This window comes from Grammomys surdaster, unplaced genomic scaffold, assembly GCF_004785775.1.
Source record: "Grammomys surdaster isolate TR1022 unplaced genomic scaffold, NIH_TR_1.0 125603, whole genome shotgun sequence".
In the NCBI taxonomy this organism is placed as follows: domain Eukaryota; kingdom Metazoa; phylum Chordata; class Mammalia; order Rodentia; family Muridae; genus Grammomys; species Grammomys surdaster.
In genome coordinates, this window is record NW_021620446.1 from 1,415,521 (window position 1) to 1,433,251 (window position 17,731).

The window sequence follows — 17,731 nt, forward strand, 5'->3', positions numbered from 1 at the left end:
ATATTTCTCATTCAGATTACTATAGTAGCACAAGAAACCAATCAAAATGTTTAAATTTGAGGTAGGAGATGGCTTTTTGGTTTATTTATTATAATGAAACTTATTTATCTTTTGACAACTTTACTGTAGGATGGTTAATGTTCAATGTCAACTTTACAGAATCTAGACTCCCCTGGGAGGTGGGCTTCTGGACATGTCTGTGTGGGATTATCTTTATTTCATTACTTGAGATAGGATGAACTGCCCACTGTGGGTGGCACCCCTCCCTGGCTTTGGTCCTGGACTGTGTAACTAGAGAGAGGGAGCTGAAGAGTAGCAGAATTCATCAATCTCTGCTTCCTGGTTGTTCAAGCTCTTGCTGTCTTAACATCCCTGATATGATGGACCATATCCAGGAGCTGCCAGAATAAACTGTTTCCTCCTTAAGTCGGCCTTTGTTGCAGTATTTTATCACAATGACAGGAAAGGAAACTATGACACATGAGTAAAGCAGACAAATATAAAACTATGTCAGAGAAAGAGAGGGAAGGAAGCAGGAAGAAGGAGAGAAAAAAGTGAGGGAGGGAAGAGGAAAGGGAAGAAATAACAAAGGAAGGAAGGAGGGAGAAGTGTAGGGAGGAAGGCAGGGAGTGAAGAAGGCAGGAAGGAAGGCAGGAGGAAAGCAGGGAGTGAGGAAGGCAGGGAGGAGGACAAGGAAGAAGTCAGGAGGAAGGGAAGAAGGTAGGGAGGAAGGCAGGGAGGAGAGCAGGAGGAAGGCAGGAGGAAAGAGGGTTGGAAGAAAAGAAAGGAAAGGAGGGAAGAATGGGAATAGAGGAAGGGGAAATGAAAGAAGAAAGGAAAGGGGAAGTAGAAGGAGGACAATAAGATGCATTACAGAGCAGTAATTACTGTGGGAGAGATACACACAAAGGCAGATAGTCACGTAGAATGGAAAATAAGAGTCCAATTTTTGTATTTTGTGAGTGTTTTGCCTGCATGTATGCACCATGTACATGCAATGTCCTCCTGAGATGAGTGCATCAGATACCCTGAAACTAGAGTTACAAGTGGTTGTGAGCTGCCGTGTGGGTGCTTGGAAGTGTACCAGGGCCCTCTTCAAGAGCAGGCCATGCTCTTAAGTGCTGAGCCATCTCTTCAGCTCCAGGAGAGTCTGTTTCATACAAAAAGAACCTCGGAACTCATGTAAATAACTTCTCACACATGCCCATGCAAGCAATCCTGATTAAATACATGGACACATGGACACTGAATGTAGAAGAGGGACTAACTGGGGAGAGGAAGGCAATCATTGGGAATGGGAGATGACAAAATTGGACAATGTGGGAGTCAAATAGAATAAAACTATATGTGCATGAAACTCTGTGTGTGTGTGTGTGCGCGTGCATGCGTGTGTGTGTGTGTGTGTGTGTGTGTGTTAGGGGAGCCTAGAAAATCCTGAGAGCATGAAGCTTCTGTCTCCACAGTGGACAGGAAAATCAACATGGGGGTTACAGAACAACAAGGGAAGAAAGAGCAAGGGGAGCCAAAGATGGGGCTTCTGTTTTGCAGTAGAGAACAAATGGGATTTTCCCAGCATCCCTCCTAAACACACACAAGGAAGTGACCATGTGCTCCAGGCAGCCAGCACACAGAGATATAAGAGTTCCTGGAGGAGAGGTCACCACATTCCTCCTTCTCCACCTGCTCTTCTTACCTGCACCACCTCCAACCAAACACCAGAACCATGAGCTGCTGTGGCTGTTCAGGAGGCTGTGGCTCCAGCTGTGGGGGCTGTAGCTCCAGCTGTGGGGGCTGTTGCTCCAGCTGTGGAGGCTGTGGCTCAGGCTGTGGCTCAGGCTGTGGGGGCTGCGGATCCAGCTGTTGTAAGCCTGTGTGCTGCTGCAAGCCTGTGTGCTGCTGTGTGCCTGTCTGTTCCTGCTCCAGCTGTGGAGGCTGCAAGGGAGGCTGTGGCTCCTGTGGGGGCTGCAAGGGAGGCTGTGGCTCCTGTGGAGGCTGTAGTTCCTGTGGGGGTTGTGGCTCCTGTGGGGGCTGCAAGGGAGGCTGTGGTTCCTGTGGGGGCTGCAAGGGAGGCTGTGGTTCCTGTGGAGGCTGCAAGGGAGGCTGTGGCTCCTGTGGAGGCTGCAAGGGAGGTTGTGGTTCCTGTGGGGGCTGTGGCTCTTGTGGAGGCTGTGGTTCCTGTGGAAGCTGCAAGGGAGGTTGTGGTTCCTGTGGGGGCTGCAAGGGAGGCTGTGGTTCCTGTGGAGGCTGCAAGGGAGGTTGTGGTTCCTGTGGGGGCTGTGGCTCTTGTGGAGGCTGCAAGGGAGGCTGTGGCTCCTGTGGATGCTGTGGATCTTGTGGAGGCTGTGGTTCCTGTGGGGGCTGCAAGGGAGGCTGTGGCTCCTGTGGGGGATGTGGCTCCTGTGGAGGCTGCAAGGGAGGCTGTTGCCAGTCCAGCTGCTGTAAGCCCAGTTGTTGCTAGTCCAGCTGCTGCAATCCTTGCTGGCTTTCAGTTGTGGATCTTCATGCTGTCCATCGAGCTGCTCGATTCCCATTTGCTGCCAATGCAAGATTTGAGGTTCTGATTAGAGGTCCACATCATCACATCTATTTGAGCTTTCTGGAGATGAGTCTAGATTGCACCTCAGAATCCTGAAGCTCTAATCTCATTTTGTGATCCAGAAGGTCTTTTCTTGATCTCCAAAGCTGAACATCAATTTGTTGGGCATCAGAAGAGTGCCCAGTCCTCCTGCCCATCCCCTCTAATGGAAAACTCAGATCCTTTTCGATTCCACTCAGAATAAGAATACTTTTCTCGATATCCACAAGCCCCTTAGAGCCCCATCCATTCTTCCATGCCAATAGCAGAAAGGTCAGCCCTGCCATATGCTCACCACTGGCTTCTATGCCTGCTTTCTCTCTTTCTTTTTGCTTTGCTTTTCTTCATTTGGCCCAAATGGGGCACTGCAAAACATTAAATAAACAACAACAAAAAACACCCTTCTTGTTTATGTGATACAATTCTTACAGTGATTTTTTAAAACCATCTTCTGCCCAACAAATGAACCCACCGACACCTTCCCCTTACACCTACCCCCACATGATATCTATGTAACTACTTGAAGAGTAACAATGACTGCTAGGCATGTCCCAGGAAGGCCTTGGGGCCACAGCTGCCAGGAAATCATGGCACTTCTGTTTCGGGGAAAGAAGAGCTGAGGGGTCATACTGAAGATTAGCAGGAGAGGACAAAAGGGGACCAGGACCTTTAAGACTCATCTCAGGAGCTAGTGTTGGGAATGGAAGAGGAGACTGTGCACATGGACATGGGAGGAGGGTGAGTGATCCTCGCATACAGATGTAGAGGAGTCAGAGAGACACCTGTTTGAGGATAGGTGGAGCACTCACAGGCTTGATGGATGGGTGGTGGGAGGGCCCGGGTTCTGTTGTCAGGAGCACATGCATGAACACTCTAACAAGTTGTCTGTTCTTAACACCTCTGCATGCCCATCTGTAAAACAGGGACATCCATATCCCCATGCTGGTTGTGATGGTTTGTATATGCTTAGCCCAGGGAGTGGCATTAGGAGGTGTGGCCTTGTTGAAGTAGGTGTGTCACTATGGGCTTGGGCTTTAAGATGTTCACCCTAGCTGCCTGGAAGCCAGTCTTCTCCTAGCTGCCCTTGGAATAAGAGGTGGAACTCTCAGCTTCTCCAACCCCATGTCTACCTGGACACTGCCATGCTCCCACCTTGATGATAGTAGATGGAACCTCTGAACCTGTAAGCCAGCTCCAATTAAATATTGTCCTGTATAAGAGTTACCTTGGTTATGATGTCTGTTCACAACAGTAAAACCCTAACTAAGACACTGGGTAAAGATGAAATGCCTGAACCATGCAGTATGGAACATACAGATACATAGGCATGTATGAAGGACATGGGACAGAATCAGTACCACTGAAACCATGGCTTGAGGAACTGTACTGGGAGGAACGAAGGAGCATGCAGAAGGCTGCTGGGGTTTGGTTATTTAAATGATACTAAGTGAGGGTGAGTCTGGAGGCTCCTTCTCTATTTGGGAATTGTTAAAAGATTAACCAAACACAGAGGCCTGGAAGTGGGACAGCTGAGCTCACATATTATGTGGCTGCTGGCTTAAGGATCAGTGTCTCTCTCTCAGTTTGGGTGGTGGGTTCAGAAAACTTCCTGGCTCAGTGTATATAGCATGAAGGCTTCTGGCCTGTGTAGTCCCCGTTGCTGATTAACAGAACCAATTACAAACTCAGACTTCAAACCACATGCATTTTAATCTCTTAGAGTCTGTGTTTCTCAACCCCAATTGGAGGTAAACTGTGTTCACTCCCCAAGGCTGCACTAAAGTCACTGCTGAGGTGTACCTTGTGCTCGGGGTCCCACCCAGAGCTCAGAGCCCTCTCCTACATGTGTTCTTTAAAGAGTTATCTGTTATAGTATCAAGTTCCTCATTTTCCTGAGAGTTGTCTGCCAGTGACCCTCCTCATCAGCTGAAGGGTCCTTGTCTTGTTAGCCATTCTCAACATCTTCTTTGGTTGCAGTGTCTCTCTGACATCTCTCTTCAAGGCCCTTGGGATGGTGTATATTGGTGGTCTGGATTCAGATGCTCAGGCTAAGTGAGACACAGGGAAGTTTGAAGAGAGGGTTGATCTGGAGTAATGAAGGGGGAGGAGAAAGACATGGCCTGAATGTGCATGCTACTGTTCAGTGGGCTCCAGGTTTTAATGGAAGGGGGAGAAAGAAGAGGGAATCAGTGTGTGTACACATGCATGTGTGCAAGCTCCGACTTCTCCCTCACTGAGTTCATCCATAGCTGCCATTGCCATGGCCAGACTCCAGGTTCTTCAGACTTTCACCATGGACTCAACACAAGTGACTCTTCAGGGAGACTCCAGGCCTTCACCACCTGACTGAGGCTCTATCAATTGGTCTCCCTTGTTCTGCTTGTTCCCTAACCCTAACCCTAACCCTAACCCTAACATCTTGGGCCGACCAGCTACCAGGCTCTCTGCCTCTCCAGCATGCAGACGGCCATTATTGAATTATCCAGCCCTTGTGGTATAAGCTGCCGCTCCCCAGTGTCCGACCAGCGGAATAAGGCAACGACAATAGTGTTCTTCTTCGAGCAGTTTATTCAGCAACCCTTGTATTGTAAGTTTCTTGCGTGCTGCCAGCAGCCACCCACACCACCACCTGTAGCCCCTTAAAGCTTTGCCTCGCTCCTATCAGTAACTGCCACGAGAACACTGGTAATTGGTCACACCGTATGACATGAGGCAGGATGATCGGGCAACCACACCTCTTAGCGCAAGTTTTCCATATATGGAGTTGTTTTTCTCTCAAGCAGTGCCCAGTCATCCTGGCTGGCCTTTTGTCAAGTGCCATCTTATAATGGCACCGGTGGAGCCGCTTCCCACAATAAGCCAATTCAATAAATTCCCCTTTATGACAAACACATGTTATTCTAATCCTGTTTTCCTAAACACTGCCAACTAATACACCTATTTTAGAACTCACATGATTAGTCTGGGATTGCACAGGACAATGTCCTTTTGGGTCAGAGCCACTAACAAAGGGTCTTAATTATACCTACAAACACCCCTTTCTGACAGGCCATCATTCCATGGGTGCAGTCCCTTCATACCACAAATTCCATTCATACATAAGGAGAATTGATATACAATGTGAATCATTTTCACAATTTTGCTGTTACAGGAAAGACATGTTATATTCATAGCACCAGTGGGATGTACAGATGGTGGCATTCAAGAGAGGTTAGTGTGCTGATCTAGAGGTCAGAACAGTCATACCTACAGAAGTTGTTAACTCAGACAATAGCAACAGTAGATAACCAAGACCCTTAGCAGGGACCGCACCTTTCATCAGCATGAAAGGAGGCAACTCATTATCCTTCAGCTTCCCCCAAAGACTTCTGGATCCACAGTTCCCAGGAGGAGGTGTGAAACAGGAAAGTGAGGTGAAAGAGTGAAGTCAAATTTATCACCTGAGAGAGATGGTTCAGTGGCAAAGAGCACACACTGCTCTTCTAGAATACCTGAGTTCAGTTCACAGCTCTCACATCAGGCTGCTCACAACTGCCTGTAACTCCAGCCGAAGCCAGCTCTGTCTTCTGGGGGGGCACCAGTGCATATGTATGCACAGTGCACATGTACACAAACACATACATAAAGATAAAGAAATCTCTACAAAACTACTGTATGAAAGGATATAGAGAGACAGCTCTGCAGTTAAGAGCACTGGTTGCTTTTACAGAGAACCAAGGTTTGATTTCCAACACCCACAAGACAGCTTACAATCATCTATAACTCCAGTCTCAAGACATCTAACAACCTTGTCTGGTCCCCACAGGCAACCAGGCACACAAGTGGTATACACACACACACACACACACACACACACACATCCATGCACATTAAATACATAATTTCTAAAAATTATGAAAAGGGTACATTTATAAATAAACACGTGAAGGAAACCAGTTGGCATAAAGGAAGACTAAAAATTCCCCACCAGAGGCTAACATGTAACAATGCAGAAAAAATCATAGGCCATACAAAAACCTTGGAAGGTCCCAGGCTGAGGAGAGTGGGCACCCTGAGTTTCCAGCCTATATCCCAGCTCCTTCCCTCATTTCCCCTTGGAAGTGCACTTTTCCTTAATGAATTATCCCTACTTCTAACCACTACACACGTCTCCATTCAGTTCCTTTAATTTTTTATTTCTTCTTTATGAGTTTCACCCCATGCACCCCAGTCCCACTTATTTTCCCTCTACCCTTGCAACCTCCCCCCACCTACTAAAAAAGCACACAGACAAACAAACAAAGCATAGAAAGCAGCTCATCATGGAAGCTGTAGTGTGTAGTGTGTAGTGTGTAGTGTGTAGTGTGTAGTGTGTCCCACAGTACACCCCTCTTGCCACACATCTTCACTTGCAAATGTTCTTTACAAGGAGTCTGGTTTGAGGTCTCTGGCTTCTGTGACACCATCATATGGGATCCTCACTGGGACTCCTCAGGGTTATCCTGTTGTTGCCCTGTGTCATGGAGATCCTGAAGTTTTGAATCAGCAGGACCGGGTCGTTCATACACCCAACAGTTCACAAATGATGTAGATTTAAGTGTGAACCAACTCAAAGCCCTATATCTGGGCCTGTGTGGCAGCTGAGTTGGTCAGCCGGCTGGCTCTCACTGGAGCACCACCAGGGGGAGTGCTTCAGCACTGCTTGGGCAAACTCACTCAATGCTACAACCGGCTGGGTTAGCTCTCCTGCTCTCATGCCCTCAGGGCTGGCTCACCCACATCCACACCTCCAGAACCAGCTACACTGTGTTGCCCAGTTGGGGTGGAGGTCCACTCTTCCAAGTGCTCCAGCCTGCGAGGGACTGAGTCAGCTCTCCCGCTCTCAAACCCTGGGGGATGGCTCACCTGTGCCTTTGCCATCAGGATCAGGTGCATGGTGTTGCTCAGTGAGATGCAGGACCCACTCTCCTGAGTGCTACAGCCAGTGAGTGGCATGGCTAGCTCTCCTGTGCTCATGCCCTTGGGTTGGGGCAGTTCACCCACGACCTCACCACTTGGGCCAGCTCTACTGTGCTACCCAGGGGAGGTACAGTTTCTACTCTGCAAGGGGCAGCTCTTCCACTCTCAGGGTCTCATGACCCCCGGGAACAGCTTTCCCTACTGTTGGAGATGGTGAGGAGGGAGTGAAGGAGGGCATACCTCAGCGACTGCCCCAACCCACAGCAGATGTCCATTCAACTTCTTATTGCAGTACACAAGAACCTGGTAATCTTGTCAGATACCTGCCAGAATCTGATACTCATTGACAACAGAGAGCTGCTAGTTAAAAGGTAAACTTATATTTTTGATCTCTTAAATTCTATTAATTCTGGGGATATTTGAAAAAATCCATGTCTCAACAGCCAATTTTCCGCTCCCACCTTTCTTCCTTCCTCTCCTCCTTCCCTTGATCCCTCCCTCCTTCACTCCCCACTTCCTTCCTGACTTCTTTCACTTTACCTGGGAGTATATGGAAACATTTGGCTTAGGATGGGTAGACTCTCAGTCCTCTGGGGACATATGCCCCAGTTATGGCTGTGCTCACACCCAGAGGTAGCTAAGATATGTTAACACTCATGTGGCCACAGCCAAAATGGCTCTGATACCACGATAGCAACACCCTCATAGTTGCCCTGGGTCTGGGATACATATGGCTGCTTGATCTCTCAACAATCTGCACTTCCTAAGATGTTTCATGGTGGCCAGAGATTTACATAACCTCACTTTCCCATCCTCAGAGCTTCTTGCTAACTTTGCCCCATGCTCCACAGAGAGTTGTTTTACTTTGTGTACTTCTGGTTCATCATATTCTTCTGACTCTGGATCCTTCCTGTCATTTTGTGCAGTAGGAGTGTCCGACTTTCCAATACTAAGAAACTTAACCATCAAGAAGGAAGCCTCTAGGTCAGCAGCAGCTTGGTTTCTCTGTATTATACTAACAGTGTATGTGGTGTCTTCAGGAACAGGCTCTTAACCATCAAATTCTTGTGAGCAACCAAGAACGTTGACAATAGCTTATACTTGTGTTGTAGAAATATTTAACCTCAATCCGGGGCTTCTACTCTGCCTTTGATATTCAGTTCCTGAATAAAACACACACACACACACACACACACACACACACACACACACACACAACCTTTATATTTATAACAAGCCTTAATCAACACTAGAACTGGGCAGATATCTATCCTCTATGCTCTTATGATTATTTCCCTGCCAATAACTCCACTGTGTGATTTGCCATGTTTTAACAGGGCTGCTCTTAACTCCAGTTAGCCAGTATGCATGGTGATTATTTTAAGTTCTTACCCCATGATGTTTTCTCCTCTCTCCATCTTCCTTGCTTCTTTTGATGGTCTCCTCAGACTCCCAGGTCTGGAACCTCAAACCCCACCTATGTCTCTTCTGCCCAACTATTGGCTGTCAGCATCTTTATTTAACCAATAGTTTTTAAATTAAGGAGCAAGGTCCTATTGTGCATGCAGATTCTCTCCTTCCCGGGGGTAGTCAGGCCTTAGGAGTTAATATTTAGCACTACAATACAAGCAGCAGCAGACCAACCCACTACATCCTTGTCTATGGGGTGGGGTGTCTCCAGACACTTTGGACCAAGAGCTCAAAGAGAAGAATTCAACAACTGGCAGTGGGCTTTTCATTTGGCAACCTGTGGCTTCTTTGAGGACCATTATCCCCTGTACAGAGGAATACAAAGAAACTATTTTATACAAAGCTTATAAGCTAGTAGTGTCTAGAAAATGTGACTTTTAAAGAAGCACAAGGTTATGAAGAGGTAGTGTGAGACCCAGCATGAAAGGCCTGTAGTGCCTTAATAACCAGGTTGGATGGATACTTACCCTCTAAGGAAGGATGCTATTGAACAGTGTGAGCAATTTCCTGACAGGTAATTCTGAACTTCAAAGGTGAAGAAAATGGATGGAGAGTGACCACAGGAGAACTTTGAGTGGTATCTTCCCACCTGTGTAGATTCTCCCCAGGAGCTTCAAACTGTAGAGAATTCATTTATGCCACCCAGCAATGCACAGAACCTCAAATCAGAGCATTGAAGGCTTAGGGAAGAGAGCAGTATGTGTAGGAAGTATGTCACAGGGTATAGCAATGTTTGTGTTTATTTTAAATCACAGCAATGTCCCTGTGGAGGGTATAAAAATAGACATAAGGAAGAAACCTCGGACCAATCAGTCACCTAGAACAAGGATATAAAGACCTCAGGCTGAGGAGGCTCCACACCTGCACACTTCCTCTCCACTTGCTCCTCTGACCTATTCCATCCTCAACCAAACACCAGAACCATGACCTGCTGTGGCTGTTCAGGAGGCTGTGGCTCCAGCTGTGGGGGCTGTGGCTCCAGCTGTGGGGGCTGTGGCTCCAGCTGTTGCAAGCCTGTTTGCTGCTGTAAGCCTGTGTGCTGCTGTGTCCCTACCTGTTCTGGTTCCAGCTGTGGAGGCTGTGGCTCCAGCTGTGGGGGCTGTGGCTCAGGCTGTGGAGGCTGTGGATCCAGTTGCTGCAAGCCTGTGTGCTGCTGTAAGCCTGTGTGCTGCTGTGTGCCTGTCTGTTCCTGCTCCAGCTGTGGGGGCTGCAAGGGAGGCTGTGGCTCCTGTGGGGGCTGCAAGGGAGGCTGTGGTTCCTGTGGGGGCTGCAAGGGAGGCTGTGGTTCCTGTGGGGACTGCAAGGGAAGCTGTGGTTCCTGTGGGGGCTGTAAATCCAGCTGCTGTCAATCCAGTTGCTGCAAGCCCTGCTGCTGCCAGTCCAGCTGCTGCAAACCTTGTTGCTCTTCAGGTTGTGGGTCTTCTTGCTGTCAGTCCAGCTGCTGTAAGCCCTGCTGCTGTCAGTCTAGCTGCTGCAAGCCCTGCTGCTGTCAGTCCAGCTGCTGCAAGCCTTGTTGCTCTTCAGGTTGTGGGTCTTCTTGCTGTCAGTCCAGCTGCTGTGCCCCTGTGTGCTGCCAGTGCAAGATCTGAGGTTAACTAATCCTGCAGACTAGCTCTCTCCAGACAGGCACAGGAGCAGCAGCCCTGGGCAAGTTTAACCCTGGGTCTTCATTCTTTGGTCTTGAAGCTGAATCTCCAGACTGAGGGGTGTGTCCTGGGGCAGAGAAGAACTTCTCTTGCTGGAAGCTCACTCCTCACTCCTCTGATCCACACTCAGTGGATCAGATCTTCATCCACTTCCTTCTCTCCAGTCTCCAAGACTCTGACCTCCTTGGCACCTGGCCTCACCTGGAGGTTACATCAAGTCCACAGGTAGGTGGCAAACTATGGAGATCACAACCTGGGGTCCCAGGAAGCTGTGAACTCCTTTCCATCAAGCACTGGCCTGGCCAGGCCCATCTCTACATGACCTCCTCTGGGTTTCTGATCTTTCTGATTTCTGTGTCTGGGTGAGCACATTGTGCCTTTGATACAAACTTCCTTCAATAAACATTCTCTGCCCGCGGTATTTCTCATGTTGTTCTTTATTCTTGTTACTGACCAGCAATATGTTCCCTTACACATCTTCTGCCCAGTCCGTCTCTGAACCTTCTGTATTAGTCCCTAGTACAGTGTGCATCATTCTGTCCAACCTGCTCGTGAAACCAACCTGAGCACAGCCAGCACAGGGCAGTGGAGAACCAAGGCAGTGGCTTCAGTCTTGGGTAACTTTGAGAATCTGGAAAAAGAGACAACAAAGAGTGCACAATACAGGCACAATATGGCCTAGCTTAGCTGTACACTTGCAAAATCAGGGCTGAGCTTCAGAGGACTTCAGCATGGAGAGTGGCTGGGGGCTCTTGGGGCTTTTAAGGGGTCGGCCTGTTCAAAGCATTTAATACAGGAACCTGCCTTGCTGGTTATGGGAGAGCCAGGAAACAAGCTTGAAATACTTTCTGTTCTCTAGGTCCTAAGAGCCTTGGGTATCACAGCAAGATGTCCTGAAAACTGATCTGAAACTCATGCAAGGTTGCCAAGAAGCCTGTAGCAAGGGACAGGGAGACATGATCAAGTATGGATTCTGACCCTCAAGTTGGAAGTTCTGTGGAGAAGGGGTCCAGACAGCTCTACAGATGGGCATCAGCTAGGAACTGAAGGCAGAAGGTCAGCCTTCAAAAACAAGGCAGGGAGGAATGGGGAAACAGTTAAAAAACAGGGAATATGAGGTGCCTGCACCTACACACACTGTATATATACACACGCTATGTATACACTGTGTATGCATATGAGAGTACACTATATGTACAGCCATGTACACTTTGTATCTGCTACAAATACACTGTGCATAATGGATCTACTCTTTTTATACCTATACAAACTATACATGCATGTAAGCACACTGTGTATGTGAGCATATTGCATCATGAACACCATATACACAAATATATACACGCACACCATTCTTCACATACCATAAGTATATGTACACTGCCCACATAAGTCACACACATGATTTTAATGTGGTGTGGGTGGTACAGAGTTGACTTACATGTTCTAGGCACCAGTTAGGCAGTTTCTCTGAATCTATGTCCTCATCTGTTGTGGGACTCTGAAGTCTACACGTAGGTGGTTAGGAAACCAGGATCAGAGGCCAAGCCCACACACATGAACTGGAGGCCCACGAGGATGGACTGAGGCATGTGTCCACTTCTATTGGGGATGAGGTTTCTGTGAAAGGGAGGGATCCTTGAGACAGATCTGGATGCACACTCTTGGCCAGGGGTCAGGGAAGCTAGACAAGTAAACCTTTAGCTCCTGACCCACAGCAGCAAAGCTGAGTCGATAGGACTGTGTGTATGTGTACAAAACTACAGGCCAAGTGAGTGGGTAGGTCAGCAACCCTGTCTGAGCATGATGAACGTATGTGTGAGCTACAGGGAAGTAAGCAGGCTGATGACCACGTGTCAGGTCAGTAGCTACAGGTATGAACCACAGGAGTGGGCAAGCAGGTTAGAGACCATGTGTGTAGGCCTCAGGGTGAGTTGGCAACCACAGATATGAACTGCAGAGTACCACAGTTTCTTCCTCTTTCACCAGTCATCTCCTTGTATCCTTTAGAGAACTTGCCTCATGACACAATCCACTGGAACCATGCAAGAAATGGACCCCTGCGATGTGGTGCTGAAGTACCAGAGGACAGACAGAACCTCTGCTGAGCTATAGTGAGTTCTCTCTGCTCTGGTCCATCATTATGGGTTGCACACTTCCCAATATATGTGATTTGTGACTGTCACCTTATCTAGCAAAGAACAAATGACATTACTGTGAGAAACGGTCTTTGCAGACAAAATTAACGTCTTAAGGTGCAGAGAGGTCCCTAGTTTATCTGCGTGGTCTCCACATGCCATAATAAGAACTTTTATAGAGAGCACAGATGGACAGATGGACAGACAGATAAACAGACAGACATGTGGGAGAGCATACTGTGTGGCTGAGGAGGCAAATTGCAGTCATTGATCACAAGTCAGGAAATGTCAATCACATGGAATGACCCTGTGTTCTCCAGCAGAAGGGACCCTGCTAACCCTCAATTTCAGATTTCGGTCACCAGAATTTAGGAGAAAATATCAAAAGACACAAAGTGCTATGCTGGGGTCACTTGTTCAGGGATCATGGAAAACAAACGGAAACTTTGGTATCTGGGAGCAGAGGGCTGCTTGGATGGTACTGGAACACATGAACATGCAAATGCAGCTAAGACAGTACTTAACCACACGTCAGAATCTTGGATTTAGGTAATCAGGCATGGGAACACATTGAGATACATCACAGAAAAGACCATAAAGCCCAGAATAGATTGTTGATGGGTATCAAGGATTCTTCCAAAGAGGTCTGAGAAGGAAACGGTAGTTATTAGAAACCAGAGGGCAGGCAACCTTGCTATATGCAGGTGGACCTGGTGCCAAGGTCAAACAGCAAATTGTGTAAGTGGTTAATGTAGATATTTAGCTGAGGATATTTCCAAGCCAAGTATTAGAGATGTGGCCTGTTTTCTTTTTCTGCTTGCAAGAGGTGAAAGAGACCGTTGAGGAAGGCATCAGTAAGCCAAACACAGCCTATCAAGATTGCAAAAGATGCTGCTCTGTGATTTCTCTTGTTAAAAAAGCGTGTCCTGCAGAGACAGCCTAATCAACTGCTGACTTGTGTGATGGGGCATGCGATGCACAGAGCTGGTCAGCCTTCTCAGAAGCAGCCTGGGACAGAGACGAGGCATTAGAGAATGACCCAAGACTTTGTCTCCTTCGTGATGTGAGTTCCTGTGATATGCATGAGAAATCCACGTGATTCCAGAGCCATTCACGGTAGGAGGGGTGAAAGTGTGATGTTTTGAGTGAGAAATGCTTCCTCCTGCTCTCCCGGGTTCACAGATTTGATCACTTGGTCCCCAGTCAGTGATGTTCTATAGGGAGGCATGGGAGGCGTGGCCTCATTGAGAGAAAGGGTCACTAAAGATAAGTTTATACAGTGTAAAGATTTGGGCCATTTTCAATGGTTCTTTCTGTTTCTTGTGTGAGCTCTCGGCTTCCTGCAGCTACAGCCATGCCTGCTGTTTCCTTCTATTCCTTACCTTCATCATGGGAACTTATCTCTCTGGGATACAATCCCAAATAAACTCTTCTGTAAGTTACTCTGATGGTGACATTTTACCATGGCAATAGAAAGGCAACTTAGACAAAGAAAAATAAAGTGGGGATATCTGTACTTTCCAGGTAAGGAATGGGCTGATAAGACTCATGAGTTGCTAGGATACTGCCCTTCGGAGAGAGAAAGGGGACTTGAGGGTGGCCTGGTATCCAATGAGACCTTTGTGGTCTACAAGACAGGGTACCAAGCTGTAGAGTTCTTACCCAAAACCCTAGTCCCTAATTAAACTTGCCTGGCAGGATCTCAGACTTGCTGATAGGTTTCTCTTTGATTTCTTCTATCATCTCCTCTTTGGGAATGAGAGTGCCTGTAAATGTCATCTTCTGCCCCCTATGCCATAGCGCATTGGCAGCATGGTCCAAGGTGGATCCTGCCAGAGTCTGTTCTGGGTGGTTTAGATGGGGTGGGGGGGGCGTTTCAGGAGCTAATGGTTCTCTGTACAGATACGTACTCACTGGTGCTGACCTCAGATGTTGGGGTGGGTGGGTGTGATGGTCAAGCTTGCTTGTCAATTTAATGGGATTAAAAATCAGATAAGAAAGGGCCTGGTGGCTGCAGGTCAGGTAAGCAGTCACTGCTATGCCCACTGGCGTGGAAGAAACATCTACTGGGTAACTGGCAGGCTCTAAAGCCTGGGGGTCATCCTGAGGGAGGCCACAGCTGGCCTCTCTGTTGGCACAGGCACCCTGGACACCAGGGTTCTGTGTGGACCCAGTTAGAGTCCCCTGGCCCAGGAAGATCTTGGTGACCTCCACTGTTCAGGATTTTGATCTGCTGAGCTGTGTTTCTCAAAGTGGAGGTGGTACTCCCATCCCTCCTCTCAGACTTTCTGAGTCAGATCCTGCTGTGTCTGACACAGCAGACATCCTCGACGTTTAGATGGCTTGATACAGATGGCTGTGCAGGAGCCCTGCCTTCAACCAACAGAGGCCTCAGTGGGCACATTTGAGGAGTGCCATCACAGGAGCTGGCCTTGGCTGCAGTCTCCAGCTGGTAGCCGATAAGGTCTGGGACTGTGATTGTTCCAAAGTTTCTGAATGCTTTAAGGCAAATTTTTGATGTCAGAGAGAATGATGGCAGGCCATGAAGCAGAAGTGCTAGATGTCTACAGCCTGGCCATGGGTGGCTGCTTTTACACAGCCCAGCAGAAGTCTTTGTGCTGCTTTAAAGTCTCTATGCAGGCATCTATGTTTAGTGGTAATTTCCCTCTAAAAACAGATAAATCCAGGGCATGTGTTATTGACCAGGATAAACATCCATTCAAATACATTGGGACTACCTCCATGGGGTGGTTCATAATCTCCCCTGCCCCATGAGCAGACTCAAGCCATCCTGCGGGAAAAGACTGACTACTTTGGCATCCCTTACCCAGATAGCCTGTCTGACTACTTGACCAGCGAGATTGAGACATATTCTTTAAGGCTTCACCAGATGTCTGTGATTCCTACGGCTTAGTTTGCAATAAACCAACAGTTTGAGTTCTCCACTATTCTAACACATCTGGTGCAAGCTGTGAGAATAGAAGTATTGGTATCTCTGCTGCAGAAACTGATGGGACAGATGCCATTGATAAGCAGCTGGGAGGAAGAACTCATAGTGAAAGCATTTTCAAAAGAGAGGCAGGGAATACTGGTCAGTACATTTGGAGCTATTACTCAGGAGCCGAGCTGAAGAAAATGATGGATGCCTTAGATGCTTGGGAAGGTCAGGGTTTAAGCTACTGGTGTGTGTGCCTCTTCTAGACTTCAGGAGAGTGACATTTACATGGAAGCCTGAGTCATGTGGCCCCAATTTGAAAGAGATGGCTGATAACCCTTGGTGAAGAAGATGAAGGGGTAAACTTTAAGACTGGTCCTCAGCCAGCTAGATTTTTGGGCTCTTCCACAAGTACCCAAATTAAACTCAAGAACTCTGCTTCAGTAAGGTGTCACCTGCCATTGCTGCCCAGATCTCCTCTCAGGATACGGCACACTGCTCTCAAAGAGACAGCTGTGGAAAGGCAGCGAGTGCTCTATGGCCACAGGGGCATCTGGACATGCTCCTGCTTCCTCTGATGCCCAGAGCGCTGAAAACCAAGCCACACAGCCAAGGTGCTCCTCTCTGACAGGAAGTCTCTACCTCACAGAGTGATCAATCTAAAGAGAATTCCACTGTGGGGGGGGGCCTTCCCTGCCCACCCCTCAGCAGGGAGCCAGGTTGCCTCTCCCCCAGTAGCCCTCTCTAGAAACTTCTAGCACTTTGGGTGTGCAGATTGAGAACAGGAAAGACCAGCCTGATGGATAATGTGGGCTTGAAACGGCCTGTTTGCCCCAAAGCTTCCAGCATGCTGATTCCAACACTGTTCTTGAAAGAGAAAAACCCACGTGATACTTAGGATTATTGCAGGAGAAGTGAATGCCTCCACATGGGAATAGAGGAGGGAGACTTTATGGTTAGGGTAATTAATTACTTTTCACTTTCCTAAGGTTGTCTATGAGTGATTTGATTTCTAGTTTTTATTTTTAAACTTTAAATGGTTAACTGATATCAAGGCAACCAAGCAGTAAGAAGTCTCCCCTTCTTGTAGCAGTTTTAGAGTCTCTTAGTAATGTTACTCCTGCAGGGGAAGGAGTGAGGACTGGGCATAGGTTCCTGTCAGAGGAGAGGGGTTCCTGTGATGGCCACACTGTGTGGTGGGGTTCCTGTGTTGGCCACACTGTGTGATGGGGTTCCTGTGCTGGCCACACTGTGTGGTAGTCAGGAGAGGTCTCAGGAGGGTGTGTGATCCACAAGCTGCTCATAGTTGCTTATTCTCCGAAGACAATGTGAAAAGAAATGACAGAGGAAAAGAGAATGTAATTACAGATCAGACATTGACCCTCACTTGATCGGGCCAGTGTCTTTTCTAGATTGGCTCCTAACTTTGTTCAGTCAGCAGCTGTGTCTTTGTTTATCACAAGGGAGTGCATGTGGTCGGAGCTGTAGAATGGTTTTTGGAATAGTTAAAACATGGTGTTTTATTTTGGTGAGCTTTTAAAGTACTTTGAAAAAGAGAAGTTAAACAAGTTTGACATTAAAACTCAAGTTAGTTTGTTCTAGAAGTGACCACTGACGGGGCCTTCTGATTACACACTATGCTCTATGCAGATACAATTTCCATATAACTTGAATTTGGTATTTTTAAACAAAATATTTTGATTAATCTGTTTTTCATGGCCATTGAATTGTGCATGCTTTCCTCTTACATATTATGTTTGGTAATTGGATGGAACATTTCTACTTCCCATGAACCCGGTGCTTCAGAGTTTGTAGAAATAGGTTCATAGAGTAGGGTTTTCTTTACTCTGATGCTGGACGTGGCACTTGCTTTGAGAAAGTGAGGCAGGCATACTTACGATGTTTCCTTCTAAATAAATGAAACATTTCCACAAAACAATTTTCTAAGAGACACACTTAGGGGATGCGTGTGTGAAGAAAAATCCAGAAAGGTTTACCTGAGGTGAGAAGACCTATTCTGAATGTGGAT

General features: G+C 47.5%; 1 protein-coding gene and 1 pseudogene across 1 annotated transcript; both read left to right on the forward strand.

Moving 5' to 3' along the window:
* Positions 1-1,723: 1,723 nt before the first annotated feature.
* On the forward strand, positions 1,724-10,572 carry LOC114638457 (keratin-associated protein 5-1-like). The gene is made up of 4 exons (XM_028786897.1): positions 1,724-1,760; positions 1,836-2,427; positions 9,903-9,995; positions 10,053-10,572. Exons 1-4 carry the CDS (start codon positions 1,724-1,726, stop codon positions 10,570-10,572), a joined length of 1,242 nt encoding a protein of 413 aa, XP_028642730.1.
* A 4,727-nt stretch (positions 10,573-15,299) lies between these two features.
* LOC114638458 lies at positions 15,300-16,460 on the forward strand (annotated as a pseudogene).
* Positions 16,461-17,731: the final 1,271 nt, after the last annotated feature.